Below are 20,367 nucleotides of genomic sequence, written 5' to 3'. Positions count from 1 at the left end.
TGACAAGTGAAGGTGTTGCAGGTAAAAAGACCTAAGCTCCAGAAAAAATTCTTCTTTTTTCTTTCATGATTGGCAACTCAGGTCGACCCGTATTAAGCGTCTGAGTCATAAGAAAAGGGTGATTGAAACGCTATTGAGATCATTCTTGTGTGAAAACTTCAGTAACTAAGTTTTATATTTCTTAAAGAAAAATAGTGTGCAATAATTATATTTTTAGGGTAAAAGTTGGGGTAAAGGAGCTTGGACAGCTGTTAAACTATGCGAATTAAACTTCCAGGAATGGATGTAAAGTCCAAATTTGGCTGAAGCAGATAGCCATGTAATTTCTAACTCTGTCTCTTACATTTGGATAGGATTGCAGTATCTGTAGAAACTTATAGGAAAGTTACACTCTATTGTCATAATTCATTTATATAAATCTCGTTGGTATGAATTTGTGTATATTTTAACATGTGCCTTGTCTAGTGTAGACACCCACTTTGACTGAATTAGCAAGATTTTTGTAACATAATGACAACTAGAAACAACTATATACCGATGGTGAATTATTGAAAACTCCGTGGTTCCCAACCGATTTTGGCCCATGCCTCACCTAGACATTTTTAAAATCATGATACCCCCTTGTGATATTTATATGTTGTTACTCAGAATATTACGCATATTCACCTAAGCTTAAAACGCCATAGAGTATTGTCAGCCAAAGGATGCACATTCTGCCCATTGTGCACCAAAATATGCCCATGCCCCATTGGTGGGGCGTGTGCCCCACATTATAAATCACGGGTTTAACTTGTCTTTATGTTAAAGTTTAATTTAAAATAAACTAGTCCAGGAGATTTTACAATTTTATCCGATATATGAAAGGAGATAAGGAATGGATGTAGAAACTTTTAAACACATTCTTGGGACTTAAATTAGGTCAAAAGTTTATTCCAACAGTTGGTTTTGCCTAGCTTCACAATTTCCCAAGAAAGGAACAACTACTTTCTTTCTACATTGCTTTTGGAATAAGTCACGCGATCTTGGTTAGTTCCGTCTATAATCATCGAGTCTCTTGAAACTTGAAACGAATTTTACAATATCCTAGTAAGCCACCACAAACTTAATGAAGTTTTTGCTTTTATTAAGGTGGAACTGCAGAAAAGCAAGTTAGAAGCAGAATTAGCCCTTGCCAAAAACAACTTGAAGAAAAAATTGGGAAAACTGTATTATCTAGAGAGTCTTCAGCAGGCAGGATATGGAAAACGTGGGGCTTTAAACTTTGAACTTTGTCCTGTTTGTCAAGTACCATTAGGAAACAAGGTAATCCATCTATTTAGAAAGAACAAAAACCGTTTATAAGTGAGACCCAAGAATTTGCAGTCTAAAAGAGATCGAAAACTATCCTAAGAACTATTGGCAATCATTAGACAGTTAATGTTCAAAACTGAATAGAGGCATCATTCTTTGGATTATAGCGATCACCTTTCCTGTACTAGTTTCTTTATCTTTTGTCTTTAAACTTGGTTTGGTTAATGCTTTATTAGTTTATCATAGTCGAGGTGCTTGAGCACAAATATTGTTAATGAACTTCGAACAATTTAGTTTAGCAGATTAGCTCTAAATTTTTTCGTCTTTTTGATTAATTTTTTAATATTTGAGATTTACATATTTTTTCCCCTTGAGGAATTTATGAATAAGAAAATATAGCCAATAGATCTAGAGAACGTGACGAGATTAGAAGCTCTCGTGTGGCTCCGCAAGAATCTGGCCTTTTGCCAGGTTTTATAATCAAGGTCAGTGTAAAGCTTGATCTTAAGAATTATTCCGCGACAAATATTCACGTAGAAATATTAACAATTATATAAACATGATTCGAGTTCAAATCCTGGTGTCACCAGTCCTTTGAATCAAGGTGGAGGTCAATGGTGTTACTCTGTAAACTCAGCCGGCATGATTCTGGAGAAACGGCTAAACAAATTCAGACGAAACCTCTGAATTTCAGATGCTAGATTGGGTGAACAACACCTGGTCCTACTCCAAATTTAAGTTCAAGTTTTAGACTATATAGATGTTTTTTCATGTAGTCTATTTAGTGTTTTTGGTCATACTGGCTCTGTAGGATGTTATCACATATTTATTTTTGGGTTCAATGCGATAATATTGTCTAGAAGTCTCTCTTGTCTTGCATCGGTTTTTCCATTTGTTTTAAGATTTGCCAATTTAAATTTGTTTGTCTGAGTACCTAATCTGTTAAATTTTACAAAGACACACGTACCAAGGAGTATGACAATTTGCTTTGATGTACAAGTGTATATATAAAAGATGCTATATATATAACTGGTACTTTCTACTATGTGATGTCTTTATTTGTATTTAATTGACTTTCTCTGGATTAAGCCAAATATATAACTCTGGGTCCGAGCCATAAAAATATCATGAATTTCATGGAATTATATCCCCAAATCGGCACCGTCTTTCTACTCTTGCATCAAGTTTTTTTCAAACTCGTCTCAGTTCCCTATGAAACTACATCATGAGCCCTAAACACTTTGTATTACAAATATTTCCCACTTAAACACTCAATTACGTGCCATTGAATTTCAATGGCAAATATTTTTTTTGCATTTTCTAAAACTTTCCTATTTTATTTTTCATGTATTCGTATTCCATGCTTTCATCTTTTCTTCTTTTCAAGTTCTTTTGTTGGGTAATTATAATCTTAATTGTTATCCAAAATTTTTTTTTTCAAAAGACGCGTAAAAATTGAAAGTCTGTACGACATATTTGAAGCATTTGAAACATGCGATCGACCCGATTTTCGAAGCTTTTATTGTTTAGTAGGTTTGAAAATAAAATCTTCTTTTGTAATCTGTTGTTTTTTTTTTTTGGGGGGGGGGCACATACTGAAAAAAGTTTTGTGTAGCCGTTTAAGTCATAAATTATGATTACGATAAACTACGAAATGGCAAGTTCGGTCCGCCACTCTCTCCTCTCTGTCTCTGAAAAAAGAAACAAACCACCCTTGAAAGTGATGTTTCTTTTAAACAGTTCGAGTATTTTTCAGGTGGAATCTTAAGAATTTTTTTTGGGGGCGGGAGGGGAATTCGCAGCGAGGATGGAATTTCCAGGGAGTAATTTCCTGGGCGGAAGAATTTTACGTGGGAGGAACTTCCTATGGATATATTTTTGTGGGGGGAATTTCCACAGAGGGAGGAGCTGAAAGTAAGGACTGGCATTGAAAGTTAAAATGAACAGATATTGGTTCCTATATTAAAGGGGGCTACCCCCTCTGTATCACACTACTATTTACGCAAAGGTTCGATCTTTTGTCCCACTTCCTTAAGAATGATTCCTGAAATGCAAGGGCTGTGTAATTAGAATGAAAACCTTTTTTCAAAAGTACTTTTTAAACTTTAGCGTGAAGAGAGGGGTATTGAGGAGGGGGTTAGCCCCCCTTATATACGGAATAATTTTTGTTCGTTTTAATTTTAAATGTTCCTCCTTACTTTCAGTAGAAAGACTTTTTTTTTATTTAATATATTGAGGAAGAACTACAAATTAGTTAATTTGTAGTCTCATTTTTCGATTCGTGAAGAAAACAGCTAAAGCATCAAAGTTACTCTTAATTTCACAATAATGTAAAGCAATCCAAGATAGAAAATTAATATGGATTTAAATTGTTTATATTCTATTATTTTATTACAGTTTGTGTTACAGATGATTTTTCATCGCTAAATTTCTTATGAATATTGAACATTTAACATTTTTTTTTTTACAAAATCATAGATAGCCTATATTCCTGATTTTTTTCTACCTCCGAAATTGTTTCTAATTAAGTGTACTTGGTGTAATGATTTTCTGAATTTATATGGTCCCTGAAAACCTATTCTTTGATAAACTCGCTTATTTGAACATTTTCGTTGACAACTCTAGTTTCAAAGCTCCCTGCATAAGCACATTAGCCATTTTTGTTCTCTTTTTGAATGCAACCTAACAGGAGAAAGCATATTAGATACTTTCTATATATACATATATATATATATATATATATATATATATATATATATATATATATATATATATATATATATATATATATATATATATATATATATATATATATATATATATATATATATATATATATATATATATATATATATATATATATATATATATATGAATTCAAAATATGTTTGTAAATAGTTATCTCTGGGAAAAAACACAAAAGAACGTTTGTATACAGTATAAGTAATTCAGATTAATATTAATGAACCAGTATAAACGATTCTTTGCTAGAGAATTTTTTTTTGTTCATACTTCTAAAGTTATATCGAGTTTCATGCCTTATTTTTTTTTTTTTTTTTTTTTTTTTTTTTTTTTTTTTTTTTTTTTTTTTTTTTTTTTTTTTTTTTTTTTTTTTTTTGTTATTAAGAGCATCCATGAGTACAATATTTTGCTTGTTTAAAATTGTTTTACATTTTCTTCTTCCGTTTTGTACCAGTTGATGTCCTAAAACGTATTTCTGAGCGATATATTATCATCAAGTAAGCTATTTTGTTCTTTTTATTTATAGTTGACTGTCCATTTTAACCTTCTATTCCTTAAATAGAATTTCCACCCTTTTTTCAGTGGTCAGTATTAATTTGCGGTCATAGTTACTGTATGGAATGCATACGGGCATTGAAGCAGAGGTTACCTGCCTCTGGAGTATCTATTACTTGCCCTTATTGTCGTCAAGTTTGTTTATTTGAGGACGTATCCTATGTGTATACTGGAGCAGATGAAGGGGATAAAAGCTTGCAAGTTGAAGTAAAAGGTTCACACTCTACAAAAGTGGATGCTCTGGTTCGAGAGATGCTTATTTTGAAAGAAGAAGAACCAGATTCGAAGTCACTAATATTTTCAACAGTGAGTGTTCTCATTGCATATAAAGAAATTCAAAGTTTAAGCGAATTTTTACCTGTAATAGCTTTAAAAATACAGGGACTGGGTCTAAAATAGAGGGGGCAAAATCGTAACAATATTAAATTAAAGTAAATTATTGATAATGTCAGAAACTCTGGGGTAAGAAAGTGGAAAAAGAAGGAGTGGGAAAAAGAAGAAAGTGAAAAAACTGGGAAGACCAGAAAGAAAATTAACTAATCATATAGTCAAAAGATTATCGAAAGAGTCACTGAAAGCAAAACTGATAAAAGGGCTCGAGGTTGCAAAAACCTCTAATGGAAAACAGAAGAGAAAAGGAGAAGAGTAAAAAAAGGTATAAAAAGAAAAAACAAACTTTAAAACGTGGTTTCTTAATAACAATAGAACATGGAGGTGGCACTATATCCCATGAAATATGAATCGTAATCATAGGGAAAGAAATAAATTTTAGTGAATATTTTGCATGAAACTGTACTAAATTTTTGCCTGGATATAATATTTTTAGCCCGGTATTTTCTAGAATTGATGATATATCCAGTGACATGTACAAGAGAAAGGGGTTTGACTCCTTTTTTCCCAGAGAACCTGTATTACTAAAATAATTGTAAATACTAGTGTTTTCCTAGTTTTAAAGACTGATTCTTGGCAAAAGAGTGTGTTAAAACCTCTGAATTGGCTTCTTTTAAGTAAGCATTTGTATGAATGGTATTTTTTCGACAAGTTAGTAAAACATCAAGTGAAAATCAAAGAGTAAGTAAACTGTCCCTCGTCAGTGTGAATTCTTAGCTTTAGGTCCCATCCTCCAGACAGAATTTATGTGTAGGCCCAAGTCTATACTAACCAAAAATTCTTCTTTCCTTTAATTCTTCTAAGGTTAAATGGTTGAAAATTAAAGTTCATCCTTGTTAAACTTAAAATAATGAAAATTCAAAGAGATACTGATACTGAAAAATACCTATTAAAAATACTCTAGATACTAAAAATATCTTTTTTGGATTTTGCTTGGAAAAATGCCTTTTTTGGCATTTATATTGAACAAAAATGGAAACGACAACCCCCATAGATATTGAAGACTACATCCCACCTTTAAATTTATGTAAATTGACGCTACTGAAAGAAAAGGTACACGAAAATTAAAAGTTATAAAAATTTAGAGAATTTAACGGGTAAGGGTAGTCATTAAGAATAACAAGCTCTTGCCGTTTATCAACCAAGAGCTGCGGAACTTTTACATTGACTTTGTTTCCTGTTGAGGTCGCCCGTAAAAAGTCACTTTTATCGTCCAAAAAACATCGAATCTGTTTACAAGAGACTGAACTTTTTTGTCATCAGAATCATCAGAGTTCAGCCTTTTGGCCTCTCAACTAACATGTTCGTAGATTGTTCTTTCCAACTACCAGGAAAACATTCTGATTTAATATAAAGAAAGAAAAAGATCAAAATGGTTTTTTTTTAAGGCCAAACATGAATGCTGAGAAAACACACAAAGCAAATATTTCGAGACGACAACCGCCTCTCTTATTCTGCGCGAACATTATAGTATATTCAAGGAAAATGCTGAAGAAAAAACCAACAAAACAGGCGTGGATAGTTAATGAGAATAAAACAAAAAACCAATGAAAAAATCAAAAAATTAAAAGACAAATAAAATTCAATAAAAGCCAAAAATTATAAGAATTAAAACCAAATACCAGAAATATAAGATATAACCTTAGGCTGCTGTCTCTTGTATTGACCTGAACTTGACTTTATTGAACAAAAACGCTAATCATAAATTTTAAACAAAGGAAACAGAGAGGCATGAAGCTTATGAACTAAATGATTATTTTTGTGGTGAAACCCTATGGTCTGAAAATTGGGTTATGTTTTTGTAGATTCTCTATCTACTCCTGTGATAATTGTTTATATACAATGAGTCATCCAAAAATCAGGCAAGATGTTTCGTTGAGATGAAACGAACAAAAACTAGGACCAAAACTATGCAATAGGATGAAATGCTGACATTCAAAGTAAGAAAGCTCAATATTACATCAAAGGAAGCGGAAAGAACGATACATTTTTATGGTATTGCTTATAAGCACAACGAAAATATAAAATAAAACACTTTTATGTTACAGTTTCTTAATACAGTCAGTCACCTTATTATTGTATGTACTTGTTTCATTTTTGTTGTATATTTTTAGCGTAGTTTTATGTTGTGTCTTCTTTATTAGTGTGTTTTTTTTTAGTGGGACGCAAATCTAACAATAATCAGTAATGCCCTTGAAATGAATGGGATAAGCCATTGTTTTCTTACTTCAAGCAAATTCCAAGAAAATCTTCATAGATTTAAGGTAAGAAAAGTGTATTCTAAATTGAAAAGTCTAAATTGCTCTTTATTTGATTGTTGATTTGTCGAAAGTCAAGTAAAAGAAAAGATCGAAGTACAATATAGACAAAGGAAAACGCATGAAGCATTGCTGCCAGATTCTAGTTTTTCTGGTGGTGGCTGGAGGACCCAATGATTCATTTCTGGTAAGATTCATAACAAAAAAACAAAGCTTTTTATTTTTTTAAATATGTGTGACAAATCCAAATATTTTTAAAAATTTTTGTTTCTTGTTTAGTTCCATTCTAGTGTATCTCTACCCTGAACTCTTAAAATATGGAGCCTAAGTACTTCATGAAAGGCTCTACTAGATATTTGAAATAGAGAGCATTCCTCCTGATTGGAACAAACAGGGGTTATTGCCAAGCTGTTCCAAGAAATTTAGAACTGATGACTGGTATAATATGCGGGGTGATAGTTGATGGTTGTATAATTGGCATTAAACTATCATCTTTAAGGAGTAAAGTCCTCTGTCTAGTTCTACTTAACCGGATTCAGTCAAAAATCAACACAATACTAAGAGATGAGCAGCGTGGCTTTGGACCTGTTAATCCTATGGAAAATCTGGTAGTATTATGGATTCTCTGACAAGATTCTGTGTAATAGTATTGCATTGTTCGATGAAGAAGATGTGCCGTACAGACTGATCTTACTAATTTTTTTTAGTGTAAAGTCTGGTGTTCACCAAGGATGTATTCTTTCCCCAGTGCTTTTTGCCATCCTTATAGACTATATCCTTTGAATGTACAACTTCACAGGTGGAATCCGACTGGACCAGAGCCGAACTCTGTGTGACCGTGATTTGTTGACGACATTGCTCTCTTGCCTTATTTACAAGAGGAATTACAGAAGAAAATCAATGAGCTCCAAAATAAAATAGATCTAGCCAGAATAACAATTAGTACACTGAAAACAAAAATCGTGGGGAATAATATAAACAAATTCCCCCCCCCCCCACTTCGAGGCGGGACTGAGGTGCTTGAGTAGACGAAAGAATTTAAATACCTTGTGAGTCACGTCGAGGCTGAAGGGAGCCTCGAAAGCGAAATTTTCACGTATTGCTTGTGCAGGAAGCGCTTCTAAAAAATTAGAAACGCGTGGAATAATATAGCTTACTATATGAAATTGAAACTCTGGATGTTCAATAAGAACGTCATCTCAGTAATAAAGTAGGCTACGGATATAAATCTTTGGCTTTAACTAAGAAGCTCGAAAAGCGAATTCTAGGGCTTGAGAATAACTGTGTTAGACGCTTTCTTGGAGTATGACAAGATTACGAGCGCTTTGATTCGTGAGAAAACGAAACAGTCATTTTTGACTGTAGTAGTCAATGGCGCTACTGGGATCACATGATGCCCATGGGCAAAGGTTGACTCCCTCACAATGTGTGGTGCTGGGTCCATCCTCGTATTGGAGGGTTTGGACGTAAAGAGGCATCGCTAGGCTGATACCTGAAGATAGATGGTATGCTGTTCATTTCGTCAATGCAGGATCTTTGGTCTGGAGCACTGTGTAGGTTATCGTAGAGAGGCACCGTTGTTATTTTATGCGCCAGCTGGCACTGGAAGTCGTAAATCTAATTAAGTTATGCTGTTGAAGCCTTATAACAGACGAAGAAGGATATTTTTGTGGTAACCCCCTTTGGTACCTTTGAGTTGATGCTCTTCGTTCTTAATTTAGTCAGTAACATGGAATGGCTCCAGCCCCGGAGCCTCTAAAGTCAGTATCTGTGTCTAGACTGTTCTGGGTTAAAGGCCCATATATTTTTTTTTTACCATAATATGGTAAAAAAATGTATTAAGGTATTGAGTATTAAGTAAATAAAAGATTAAGTGTAAAGGTATTAAGTAAATAAAAGAACAGGGCAGAATGAACTATGTTATCCAGTATTTTTAGTGGTAAATAGTAGTGTAACATGCGGCTTAATTTGTTAAGTTTCCAACGAAGATAACCTTGGTTGTTCATGCAGATATTAGTAGAGTTATCTAAATAAATAAATTTTCGTTTACGTTGATGAATAAGCTGGTTACATTTATACTCGTTTTATGGGCCCAAGACCTTAAGAAAAAATCATATAAGATATATTTTCTTAAAAAAAACAACTTAAAATAAATCAGCACCCTAAAATTACTTCCGTGCAGCCATTATTAGAAAAAAAACTAAATTTTAAAGAAAAAAGCAAAGATGATATTTTAAAATTAACTTAGAACAAACGCATCTAAACAAACATCACACTTTTTGAAATGTTCTTGCTGCTTTGTAAAGAAAGCACAAAATTCGGAGTAATTCTTCTTATTTTTTTAAGAGCATTCCCATTCTAATGGACACATTCTGTCTCTATTTTCTTCGTTTTCTTTAAAAGTAAATATAATTTTTTTTTAATTAAAAGTAAATTTATATCCTTTAAAGGCTATTTAAAATATGCACCAATATGTCAAATTTCTACAGACCCGTCACCATTCTTCCCCCTCTCGGAGGTAGTTACCACTTATGCCTATCCTATCTCCACTAGCTACAGTTAAACATTCCTTTACTATTACTGAAACCATCTTAAGACCTCTAATTGACTCAGGACTCTACAATTTTGGCTATTGGATCACTAGTGAAAATTGGTCCCCTGTGCACCAAACAAATGATGTCGACTTCAAGGCTTTTTCCCTCCAAAATTTATTGAGGAGTAATTATGAAGCCCATTTTCCGGTGAAAAAATTAAAATATGCTCTACCGATAAACCTTACATTACTGCGACTTTTAAAAAACTAATAAGAAAAAAAATCAATTTGTTCAAGCAAGGACATATCACACTGGCTAATGATCTAAGAAAGTTCCTGAAGAGAAAATTGAGAAAGGCAGCTTCTGAGTATTACAATAGTAAGGTTAAGGATCTGTATTCTAACAAACCCAAACAATGGTACAGGAAAATTAAAGAGATTTGCGGAAAAAACCCTGTTGAAGTTAATTTTCATCTCCCTGAGCCCCCTTACAAGATAGCCAACGATTTGAACCTGCATCTTGCGTCCATAGTACAAAGTCTCCCCCCTTTCACTGGCTCAGGTCAAACTATTCCTCCCTCCGCCTCTTTCCCCCAAATTTCTCCCTCTGATGTTATAAATAAAATCCGAAAGCTAAAAAAATCAAGTACTTGCCCATTAGACATCCCAATTGACTTGATTAAAGCCTTTTCAGACACAATTGCTGGACCTTTATCTGATATTTTTAACCAAATTACAAAATCTGGTAAATTCCCAAGTTGCTGGAAACTAGGTTTTATAACACCCATCCCAAAGAAATCTTCCAGTCTGACTATAACCAACATAGGTCCTATTGCACTCACTCCAGTTTTTTCTAAGCTTTACGAAGGGTTCCTTTGTGACTGGCTTAAAATTAAAATTATACCACGCATTGACATCCGACAGTTTGGTAATTTAAAGAAAAACCTCCACCACCCATTACCTTGTACACTTGATTCACACGATCCTAAGTGAACTAGAGAAACCAAATGTTTGGCTAAACCTAGTTTTAGTAGATTTCCAAAAAGTGTTTGACTTAGTTGACCACACTATCCTAATTCGTTTACTACATGATAACTTTGAAATTGAACCACTTTTAGTAAATATTGTTATATTGTTCCTTTCAGACAGATCACAAGTTGTAAAATACAAAAATACCTTCCCTAACCCCCTCCCTAGGTACTGTGGAATACCTCAAGGAACCTTATTGGGACCAATATTATTTCTTGTCATGATTAACGAAATTGGCAAGGAATTCCCCCAAAGATGGAAATATGTGGATGACTTGTCGATCCTTGAAGTATGTCATAGGAATATTAAAAGTGACCCCGTTGAAATCCTAACCCAATGTTCTGATGAATCTAAGAATCTAAATATGACAGTAAATCCCACTAAATCACAGATAATGACGATCAACTTCTTGAAATCTACTCCTGCTTTTTGCAACCCAATCCCAAGCGAAATGCTAGTGAAACATGTTAAGCTTCTTGGTGTCACAATTTCTAATGATCTTAAGTGTGACACACATGTTTCCAACATTGTTAAACAAGTAAATGTTTCACTATCCATTTTTAAGCTGCTAAACAAATTTAATTGTCCTAAGATATATTCCCTCCGTGTTTACTTATCCTTCATCAGGCCATTATTGGAATATGTATGTCCGGTCTTGCATTCGCAACTTTCAAATGAACTTAGTGACAAAATCGAGTCGGTCCAAAAGCGTTCGCTCAGGATCATTTACAAATAAGACAAAATTCCATAGTCCTTCCTCCTTAAAGCTGCACGCATTACCACCTTAAAAGAAAGGAGGGAAAAAATTTGCCTGCTTTTCGCTAAATCAGTCATTTCCAATCCCCGTACTGAGGACTTACTCCCTGATTTTCACAATCCCATTAGACTCCGACTCCCCCGGTCAGCCTCCTTAGCAATCCCAACTTACTCTCCGATCCATGCTGTTACAGAAAGGTTTCGTAAAAGTTTTATACCCTTTATTCTGGAACACCTTAATAATAATTCGTGATTATGTACTTGCCAAATTCCCCTTTTCCTCTATTGCCGTTTTTATTCTTTTTTGATTTGCTGCAATGTTTTTGTAATTTAATTGTTAAGTTTACTCATTTGCCCTTTATCTTTGATGATTTTGCTTTTTTAATTCCTTTTAATTTTAAGTGTTTGACTTAATGTATTGTTTTGAATTTTTTTTCTTAGCTTTTACTGACATAAAGCGAATTCGGCTCAATAGAGCTTGTGATAGTCTTTTGAAAATAAATATTATCTTATCTTATCTTATTTCTTTAAAAGTAAAATGAAATATTATTCTCTTGAAGTTTCTATATATATTTTTTTTTATTTTTTTTTTAAACTTGTTTACTCCACTCACCAACTTGTTTGCGCTTATATCATATAAATTTGTTCAATTTTGAGTCATTTTTCGACCACTTTCAAATGTCCAATTACTTTCGAATCTTATTAGTATATACACTCCCAATGATAGCAAAATAATACAACATCAAAATCCCCCCTCTTGTATACCCTCCCTCGTATAAACAAAATAACATTAACGGGTGACTGGTCACAACAAAAATTCAAAAATAAACGTAATTATGGAAGACTTGATAGCGCACCAGTAAGAACACTCGTCTGCGGCCGCGGTAACTTAGGCTCGAATCTTAAACAAGGCAAATTTTTGTCTTAGGGAAAACTAAAGACGGACAGTCTTAGGGAAAACTTAAGACTGTTTAGTCTTAGAGAAAACTAAAACGTCGGAAGTAACAAATATATATTTTTGTCTCGAGAAGCTATGAAAATAGGTGAAAACGAGGGGGCGCAAAAAGGATTGGGCTCTACTGAGTTTGATCTTTTTAACTCGTTTTCCTCAACTCACTGACTTTTTTCATTTATACATTTATCACTTAGATCAAGTTGATATCTATGTTATGAAAAGTCCAATCCGTTTCGTGCTCCTTTTACTTATATTTGTAGATTGTCGAGTTTGATCTTCTTAACTCGTTTTCCTCAACTCACTGACTTTTTTCATTTTTTTAGTCATTTCGAAATCTATGTTATGAAAAGTCCAATCCGTTTCGTGCTCCTTTCACTTATATTTATAGATTGTCGAGTAAAAAACTAATTTCCTCTTTTTAGTCTATTTTGAAATCGAGATTATAAAAAAATATATTTGTTGCTTCCTGTACTTTTCAAGGTAGAAATCAATCCCTCTCTCCTCTCCATCAAGGATTTTAAGAAGGAGAAACAAGGAGCAACTGATTATCGGTTTGATGCAGCCAACAATATTTTGGTTGTAAAATGGCAGGATAATAACGTTGTCTGTATTACATCCAGCTATCTCATTCTAGATACACTAATACCGGTTGAACAAAGATTGAAGAGACAAATCGTGGAAAGTTTCGTTTTGGTGTTGAGGGTATGGAGCTTATTTTTGGAAACTTACCTTTACCCTGGTGTGGTTTCTTTTTCGCCTTCTGTGTCTTGTTTTTTACAGTTCTTTAATTTGTAATATTTATGTAAATACATTGTTGTTTTCTTTCTTAGCATGATCCAGAACTTAAAGCACTCTTACTTCCTGTACATTCTGGTGCAAATGGACTTAATTTGATAGAAGCAAACCATGTGTTCCTCTTTGAACCCATCCTGAATCCAGGTAGTGAATTGCAAGCAATCGGACGTGTCCATCGAATTGGACAAACTAGGTAATGAAGTCTATTGCTCTACTTCCTCGTTGAATATTTACAATTGAAAACACGCATAATATTGCTATGTCTTACTCTTTGGTTTTCCTTTTCTGCTCTTAATTGCCCTCTCTAGCCTTTCTTTTTTGTCATAGTGGACCATTGTGAGGGCTTTATCTGTCCTAATAGAATGTTTAAGCAACCTGCCTCCTTATTCATTGAAAATCCAGCTACTATTCTAATCAGGTAACAAAGTCATTTTACTTTCGAATTTTGTCGTTTTCATTAGGCACCAGCCATTTACCGGTTTCAGCTTTTTTTTCAGATAAATAGCTCGCCAAGCTTTTTTGTTAGTTCTTCATATATTTTACAGGACTTCAGATACCACTACTATGAAGCTTTTTTCCTTGACGGGGTGGGGGTGGGGGTGAGGGAAATGTTTCAGATATATAATATCCTATTATAGACCATTAGACAGTATTGAATTGTATTATTCCTATTTACGATACCTTGTTTTTTATTTAAAATAGTATTTTGTGTTGCGAGTCAGTTGGCTGTATCCAGCCAATTATACTTTAATTTGCTTCTTAAATAGTTAAAACAATAAAAATATTTCTGTTTAGGCATATCTTTTAGTTAAGTATTCTGGTTTCTATGAAATGTCTTATCTATTGCTGAAGCTGTGTTCGGAGTTCCTGATATTAAGGATATTTGTTATGCAGTAATAACTGCATTTCAAATTTGTTTTTTTGTCACCCATCTCGTGCTAGTGAACCTAGATTCAAGATTCAAAATGTTTATTTAACACGCAAAATAAACAAAAATAATAATATTTAAATAAAGCCGACAGAGAGCTAAGCTATTAGGCGCTGAGCTGTCATTCCTTTGACACCTTCCAACATCAGGTGGTTGAATGTATAAAGCTTTATGTAAATCTGTATACTTATGGATATTTGTATTTATTGTACAATTATTCTCTCCTATATCTTGGATATGTTTTATATGACTCTTTCTTCTTCTGTTTCTTGCGGGTATTGATTAATTTTCAACAGATCAAGACAAAACCACCGCTTGTTTGTGCAAACAGGGTTTTTAGGCCTATGAGATACAGTCACAATTAATTTTCGATGTTTAAAGCGTTGCTTTTGTCAAAACGGGAAACTTCAAGGTGTCTTGAGAAGCAAATGAAATATGGGAAAACGAATTGGATCAATCCATGGATTGTGTTAAGTATGAGCTGATGGCTATAACTCTTTTACTTTTAAAGGTGCCACATTTTGCCTAATGAATTAAGGCGAACAAAATTAATCGTGGTAATTCATACGTTTTGTAATGTTGTTGTTGTGCAATGTTGTAATTTTTTTTTCCTACAAAGACTAACATCCTAGTCCCCTAAACAGGATATGCTTGATCGATGGGTCAGACCTTTTTTACCATTCTGAGCGGACATCTTAATAGATAGTGTTGGTCAAACAGTTGGTCATCAATGTCTGTTGTTAAATACTTGACCTCAAAGTTTTTCTTCTGTTTTCCGTTTACTGTAAAGCTTACTTCTGGCACATAGGCACCTTTAGAATTTGGATTAGGTAGAGTACCCTTGTTTTTGTTTCAAAGTAACCTCCTTTTTTGTCTCTAATTCTATATCTTGCACCGATTTGTTTCATTCTATATGGTTTATTCATTCTATTTATTTCATTCTATTGGCTAATTTTTGTTTTTTCTTCTTTATTTTAGAGAGACTGTTGTTCATCGTCTCCTTGTGAAGAAAACTATTGAAGAGCAAATGCACCAAATGTTAAGCAGTCATTTGGCTACTGCACGTACCAACACAAACTCTAATGAAAACCCAGTAACGATTAGGAACCTTTATCAACTATTTAAAATTCAACACCAACAACCTCAATAATTATATTAACCCCTTTTTCCAATCATCTGTTTGTAATCTCCGTAGGAAGGTGACATAAAGCAGACAAAAAAAGACAAAAAGGCTCTTTGCTAGCTAAATAGGCAGAAAGGCTTCCTAGTTGAATGACAAACAGCTGTCTTTGTCGACTCTTTGTTGAGCAAAAAGCCAGCTGCCACCCGCCCTCCTCCGCTAGCATTGGCTTTTGGCTTATACGAATAATTTTAAAATTGCACCATCCAACAAATTATGCTAAACCTAAAAATTTAGGAAACTTCCCGAAAATTCAAGGATAGTGAAAATACTCTTCATAGCTAATAGTAAGCAGGCTTTTACAAAGGCACGAATACACCCCCCCCCCCATTGCTGTGCATCCTGCAGTCGACAAATAGATGGTGCCATTGATGTGACTATTGCGCCAGCTAATGAATATTTGTGCCTGAGCCACATGCTGCTTAGTAGCCTTACTTTGCCGACATTGTCGTAGCTATACGCTAACTTTTACAGGAATCTTTACTCCAGAGGAGATAAAGTACTATACCCCGACCCCTCTTGGCCTCATCCATTCAACCTTCTTTCATCATTAATATCTAAGCCCCATGACCAAAGGAACACTTCGAAAGCTTCAAGTCGATTAACCCGCCGTTTCCAGGATTTATTTAACTGTTTTTTTGTTTTTTTTTTCACACGAATAAGCTGTTTTGATTGTGGATGATTTAGACGAATGCTTTATGCATCTGTCAAGGATTTTGCAGAAAGAATGGATTCAACTTTGGCTTTTCGTTTTAAGTAGGGTTTTGCTGCTCAAAATCTTGGATCCTGCTTGTTTTAGTATCTGGTTTCTAGTAGCCATCCAACACACTGAGACTATCTTTTGAATTTTTTGGTTAACCTCTACGGCTTGTTGAATTTTTGTCCTGTAATGATGTGGTTAGAGTTATTTCCGTTAGTCACATTATTTGCCTGTTTTTCGCTGTTTTGAAAAAAAAATATCCCCCTCCCCGTTTTGCCAAAATAGGCTTTGGTAAATTTATCAGTTTGCTAGAAAAAAAACGAAAACGCAGTCATTTTCTCATATTTGTAATGATTTTTTTTTTTTTTTTTTTTTTTTTTTTACACCAGTATTGTCTTGAGATTTTCTTTTTTTCTTGATGTGTACTTTTCAATTAAACATTTAGCGTAGTCGAGTTTTCTTTTGATCATTTTTAGTTGTTGTTTTTTTTTATGTCTTTTTGTGTACTTTAAACGTATTATAGAAGTATTATTTTTCTCTCTTGATAAGTTTGGATATTTGATTTCATATTGGATAGATCTGAAATAATTTTTTTTATGCAGTACGATTGTACAGTTCCCTAAATACTACTGGCGTTCATTTAATTTATGTCTAAGATTATGAGGCAAAAATTGACTTGTCATTTACCACAACAATCACAAACATCGAAAGAAACCTTGTAGAAGAATATACAGATGGTTCTAATTTTATTTTATACTTTCAAGGCCCTGACTGGGATGGTCTATGGGTTTATTGCCATCCTCCTCTTGGATCAACATTCACTTGGACGTTCCATTTTTTATTTTCGGTTTTCTTAGATAGTTAAAATTTTGAGGGTGTTTATCTGAGGACTTATTCTGGCAGGTTTTCTGATACAGGTGAAAGGTAGGTTTCTGTGCCTAAGTTTCCCAGATATTTTTAAGGAGTCCTTTCGGCACAGTTTAGGGTAGAATTCTCCACCTAACCCCTAGTCTATGTGAAGGTCGTATATTGTTCCTATCTACCGTCTTCCATAGATAGGAGGTAGGTTGTAAATCAAGCTGAATGGATTTCTAAGTTCTATGACAACTTGTCAATCGTACTGGAACTTTTCAGGCATGTCTTAATCTAGCTTATTACGAGATCTGTGCATTCTGGCCTTGCTTCAGGGAGTCCTACCCTGCTGTAATTTGAAGGCTGTAATTTTTCAATCAGCCCCAGCTTTTGCTTGCTTTAAATGTTTTATAAACCATGGTTTGTAATTATAACGGTTAGAATTAACATAAAAGATTTTTCTTGTGGGAAAGAGACTTAAAACGAACATAAAGTTGCCTTTTATGTGAGGGGGTCTCCCGATCCACTCTTCTTTTTAAAGCTTCGTGGCTGTGGCATGAAAATAATAACAATACATATGTCCAATCGCATTCTTTTTTATTACAGTGCCCCGTGGATGAATTCCTGAAATTGTAGGTGTATTATCTATAATACCTAGTTTTAGTGGTTTTCAGTAAATGGAGCAGGGGTTAATTTTTGGTCAAATGGCGTGAAAGACAATAGATAAGTCAAACATTTGCTATTCCCAACTGGAGACATTTTCTACATTCGAATATTGTTTCAGTAAAGAACAAGTTAGCAAGCTTACTTGTAATTAGCAAACTTAGCAAAGACAGTAGCACCCTTATACTGCAGGGAAGTTTGTGTTATTTAGGCTTTCTATCGGTCTTTTAACTTTTTGTGAAATAAAGGCTTGTTTTACAGATTTAATTTTTGTCCGTTAGGATTTCTTTTATAAAAAGTAGATTGTAGCCTGCTTATAAGATTGATTTATAATACAGTGTACTACTGAATGGGAATGTGCCCTCGGAAACAAATAAATAAATATATAAAGCTTTTTGACACTTCAAATTGAATAGCTATCTTTTAGTTTTGGTCTGGTGATCTTTCTGCCCTATTTGGGACAAAGAGTAAGTTCTAAGTCTACAGTGGCTTGTTAATAGCGGAAACCATCTATGACGTGAAAGTAAAGGATATAATTCTAGCCAGGGAATAAAACCTAGAGAAAAAAGCAAATATTTCGGCAAAGAATTCGTCTTCGGCGTCTTCAGTACGAGAGAAAATCTAAAAAAAATAAATAAAACAAAGGAAAAGACAAATCTTGAATACCAACTAGTAATGAAAGCCAAAATTAAAAAAAAATCTTAATAATCTGAATGAACAAACCGAGAATTCAAAAAACTGCTTTCACGCTCAAAAGGTAAAAAGTTTCAAAAGACCACGAACATATTAATATGTAATATACTACAGAGAAACATTGGTTTTTGCGAGATCTACGTCCTTTTTCATTCACCCACTTGAATCAGCCGGTCTAAGCTTTTTTCATTTCCCCTTTACTCTCATTACCCTGTGGCAGCACAGTAGATTGATGCTTTGCTTGGAAATACAGGGCCTAAGGTTTGATTCCAGCCTCCGCCAGTGTGACAGGCTTGCTACTCGTCCCCTGTAAGAAAGACCCAGCAATTGTAACATCGATTCGGCGGACAATGTGCCAACGATGGCTATGGAGGATCTTTCTTTTTTTTTACTCCCATACCACTTGTGGACCTAATGGTATCGGCGTTCTTTTTTTTTCAAGTCAAATTATTGGTATAGCTGATTAACTGTTTGTGTATCGTAATGACTTTATCTGTATAATCTGGTATCTATTAAGAAATTGAAGTTGAAGAAAAAACTACAAAGATAATCCAATTTGTACATTCAGTTTAAAATGATTTTTTTTTATTTATCGACGCGGCTATGCTTACACTCCGTTTTTAAGAACTGATTTTTAAATTTCTTGGTTTTAATATGGCAAAATAAGTTATCAAACAGTTCGTGGTAACGAACTGTAGTAAGGAGCGACCCGGCTCAATAGTAACCAAAACTCTAAAAAATTGAATTTTGATATCAATAGCTACATCAAAAGAATCGCATTTTAATTCTGATTTTAAATATATAAGTTTCATCAAGTTTAGTCTTACCCATCAAAAGTTACGAGCCTGAGAAAATTTGCCTTATTTAGGAAAATAGGGGGAAACACCCCCTAAAAGTTGTAGGATCTTAGCGAAAATGACACCATCAGATTCAGCGTATCAGAGAACCCTACTGTAGAAGTTTCAAGCTCCTATCTACAAAAATGTGGAATTTTGTATTTTTTGCCAGAAGACAAATCACGGGTGCGTGTTTATTTGTTTGTTTTTTTTTTTTCTTTTCCCCAGGGGTCATCGTATCGACCAATTGGTCCTAGAATTTCGCAAGAGGGCTCATTCTAACGGAAATGAAAAGTTCTAGTGCCCTTTTTAAGTGACCAAAAAAATTGGAGGGCATCTAGGCCCCCTCCCATGCTCATTTTTTTCCCAAAGTCAACGGATCAAAATTTTGAGATAGTCATTTTGTTCAGCATAGTCGAAAACCATAATAACTATGTCTTTGGGGATGACTTACTCCCTCACAATCCCTGGGGGAGGGGCTGCAAGTTACCAACTTTGACCAGTGTTTACATATAGTAATTGTTATTGGAAAGTGTACAGACGTTTTCAGGGGGATTTTATTTTGTTGGGGGGTGGGGCTGAGGAGAGGGGGCTATGTTGGAGGATCTTTCCTTGGAGGAATCTGTCATGGGAGAAGAAAAATTCAATGAAAAGGGCGCAGGATTCTCTAGCATTACTATAAGAAAACAATGAAAATAAACATGAAAACGTTTTTTTCAAATGAAAGGATGTATTAGCATTGAAACTTAAAACGAACAGAGATTATTACGCATATGAGGGGTTCTAAAAATACTTTACCATAAAGAGCGAGGTATTTAGGAGGAGATAAATACCTCGCTCTTTATGCTAAAGTATTTATAGTAATTTCCACTATTTATTCTAAGGCCTTTCTGATTCAGGGGTCATTCTTAAAGAATTGGGACAAAACTTACGATTTAGTGTAAAGAACGAGGTATTAACGAGGGTACAAACCCCCTCATATACATAATAATAATTAAAGAATATAAAAGTTTGTTATGTAAGTTAATTCTAAAGTTACGTATATGTTTTGCTAATAAAAAAAAATTCGTTAAAATTAAAATTAATAGTTGCCTTTTTATGTAACCGAAAAATTGCATGGCAACTAGGCCTCCTTCCCCATCCCATATTTCTCAAAATCGTATGATCAAAACTAAGAGAAAGCCATTTAGCCAAAAAAAGGAATTAATATGC

At 34.0% G+C, this 20,367-nt stretch overlaps 1 protein-coding gene across 1 annotated transcript in view; it reads left to right on the top strand.

The window, feature by feature from the left end:
- Positions 1–18,980, top strand: part of LOC136040147 (E3 ubiquitin-protein ligase SHPRH-like) — a 98,319-nt gene extending 79,339 nt beyond the window's left edge. Inside the window, exons 15-19 of the mRNA XM_065724264.1 lie at positions 1,129–1,302; positions 4,615–4,893; positions 7,137–7,241; positions 13,339–13,496; positions 15,210–18,980. Of these exons, the coding sequence (XP_065580336.1) occupies positions 1,129–1,302; positions 4,615–4,893; positions 7,137–7,241; positions 13,339–13,496; positions 15,210–15,381 (888 nt within the window). The 3' untranslated portion in view covers positions 15,382–18,980. The remainder of the gene's footprint in view (positions 1–1,128; positions 1,303–4,614; positions 4,894–7,136; positions 7,242–13,338; positions 13,497–15,209) is intronic.
- The last annotated feature ends 1,387 nt before the right edge of the window (positions 18,981–20,367 follow it).

Source organism: Artemia franciscana, chromosome 2 (genome assembly GCF_032884065.1).
Source record: "Artemia franciscana chromosome 2, ASM3288406v1, whole genome shotgun sequence".
Taxonomy (NCBI): domain Eukaryota; kingdom Metazoa; phylum Arthropoda; class Branchiopoda; order Anostraca; family Artemiidae; genus Artemia; species Artemia franciscana.
The sequence above is the reverse complement of the archived record's forward strand: the minus strand, read 5'-3'. Positions and strand labels throughout refer to the sequence as shown.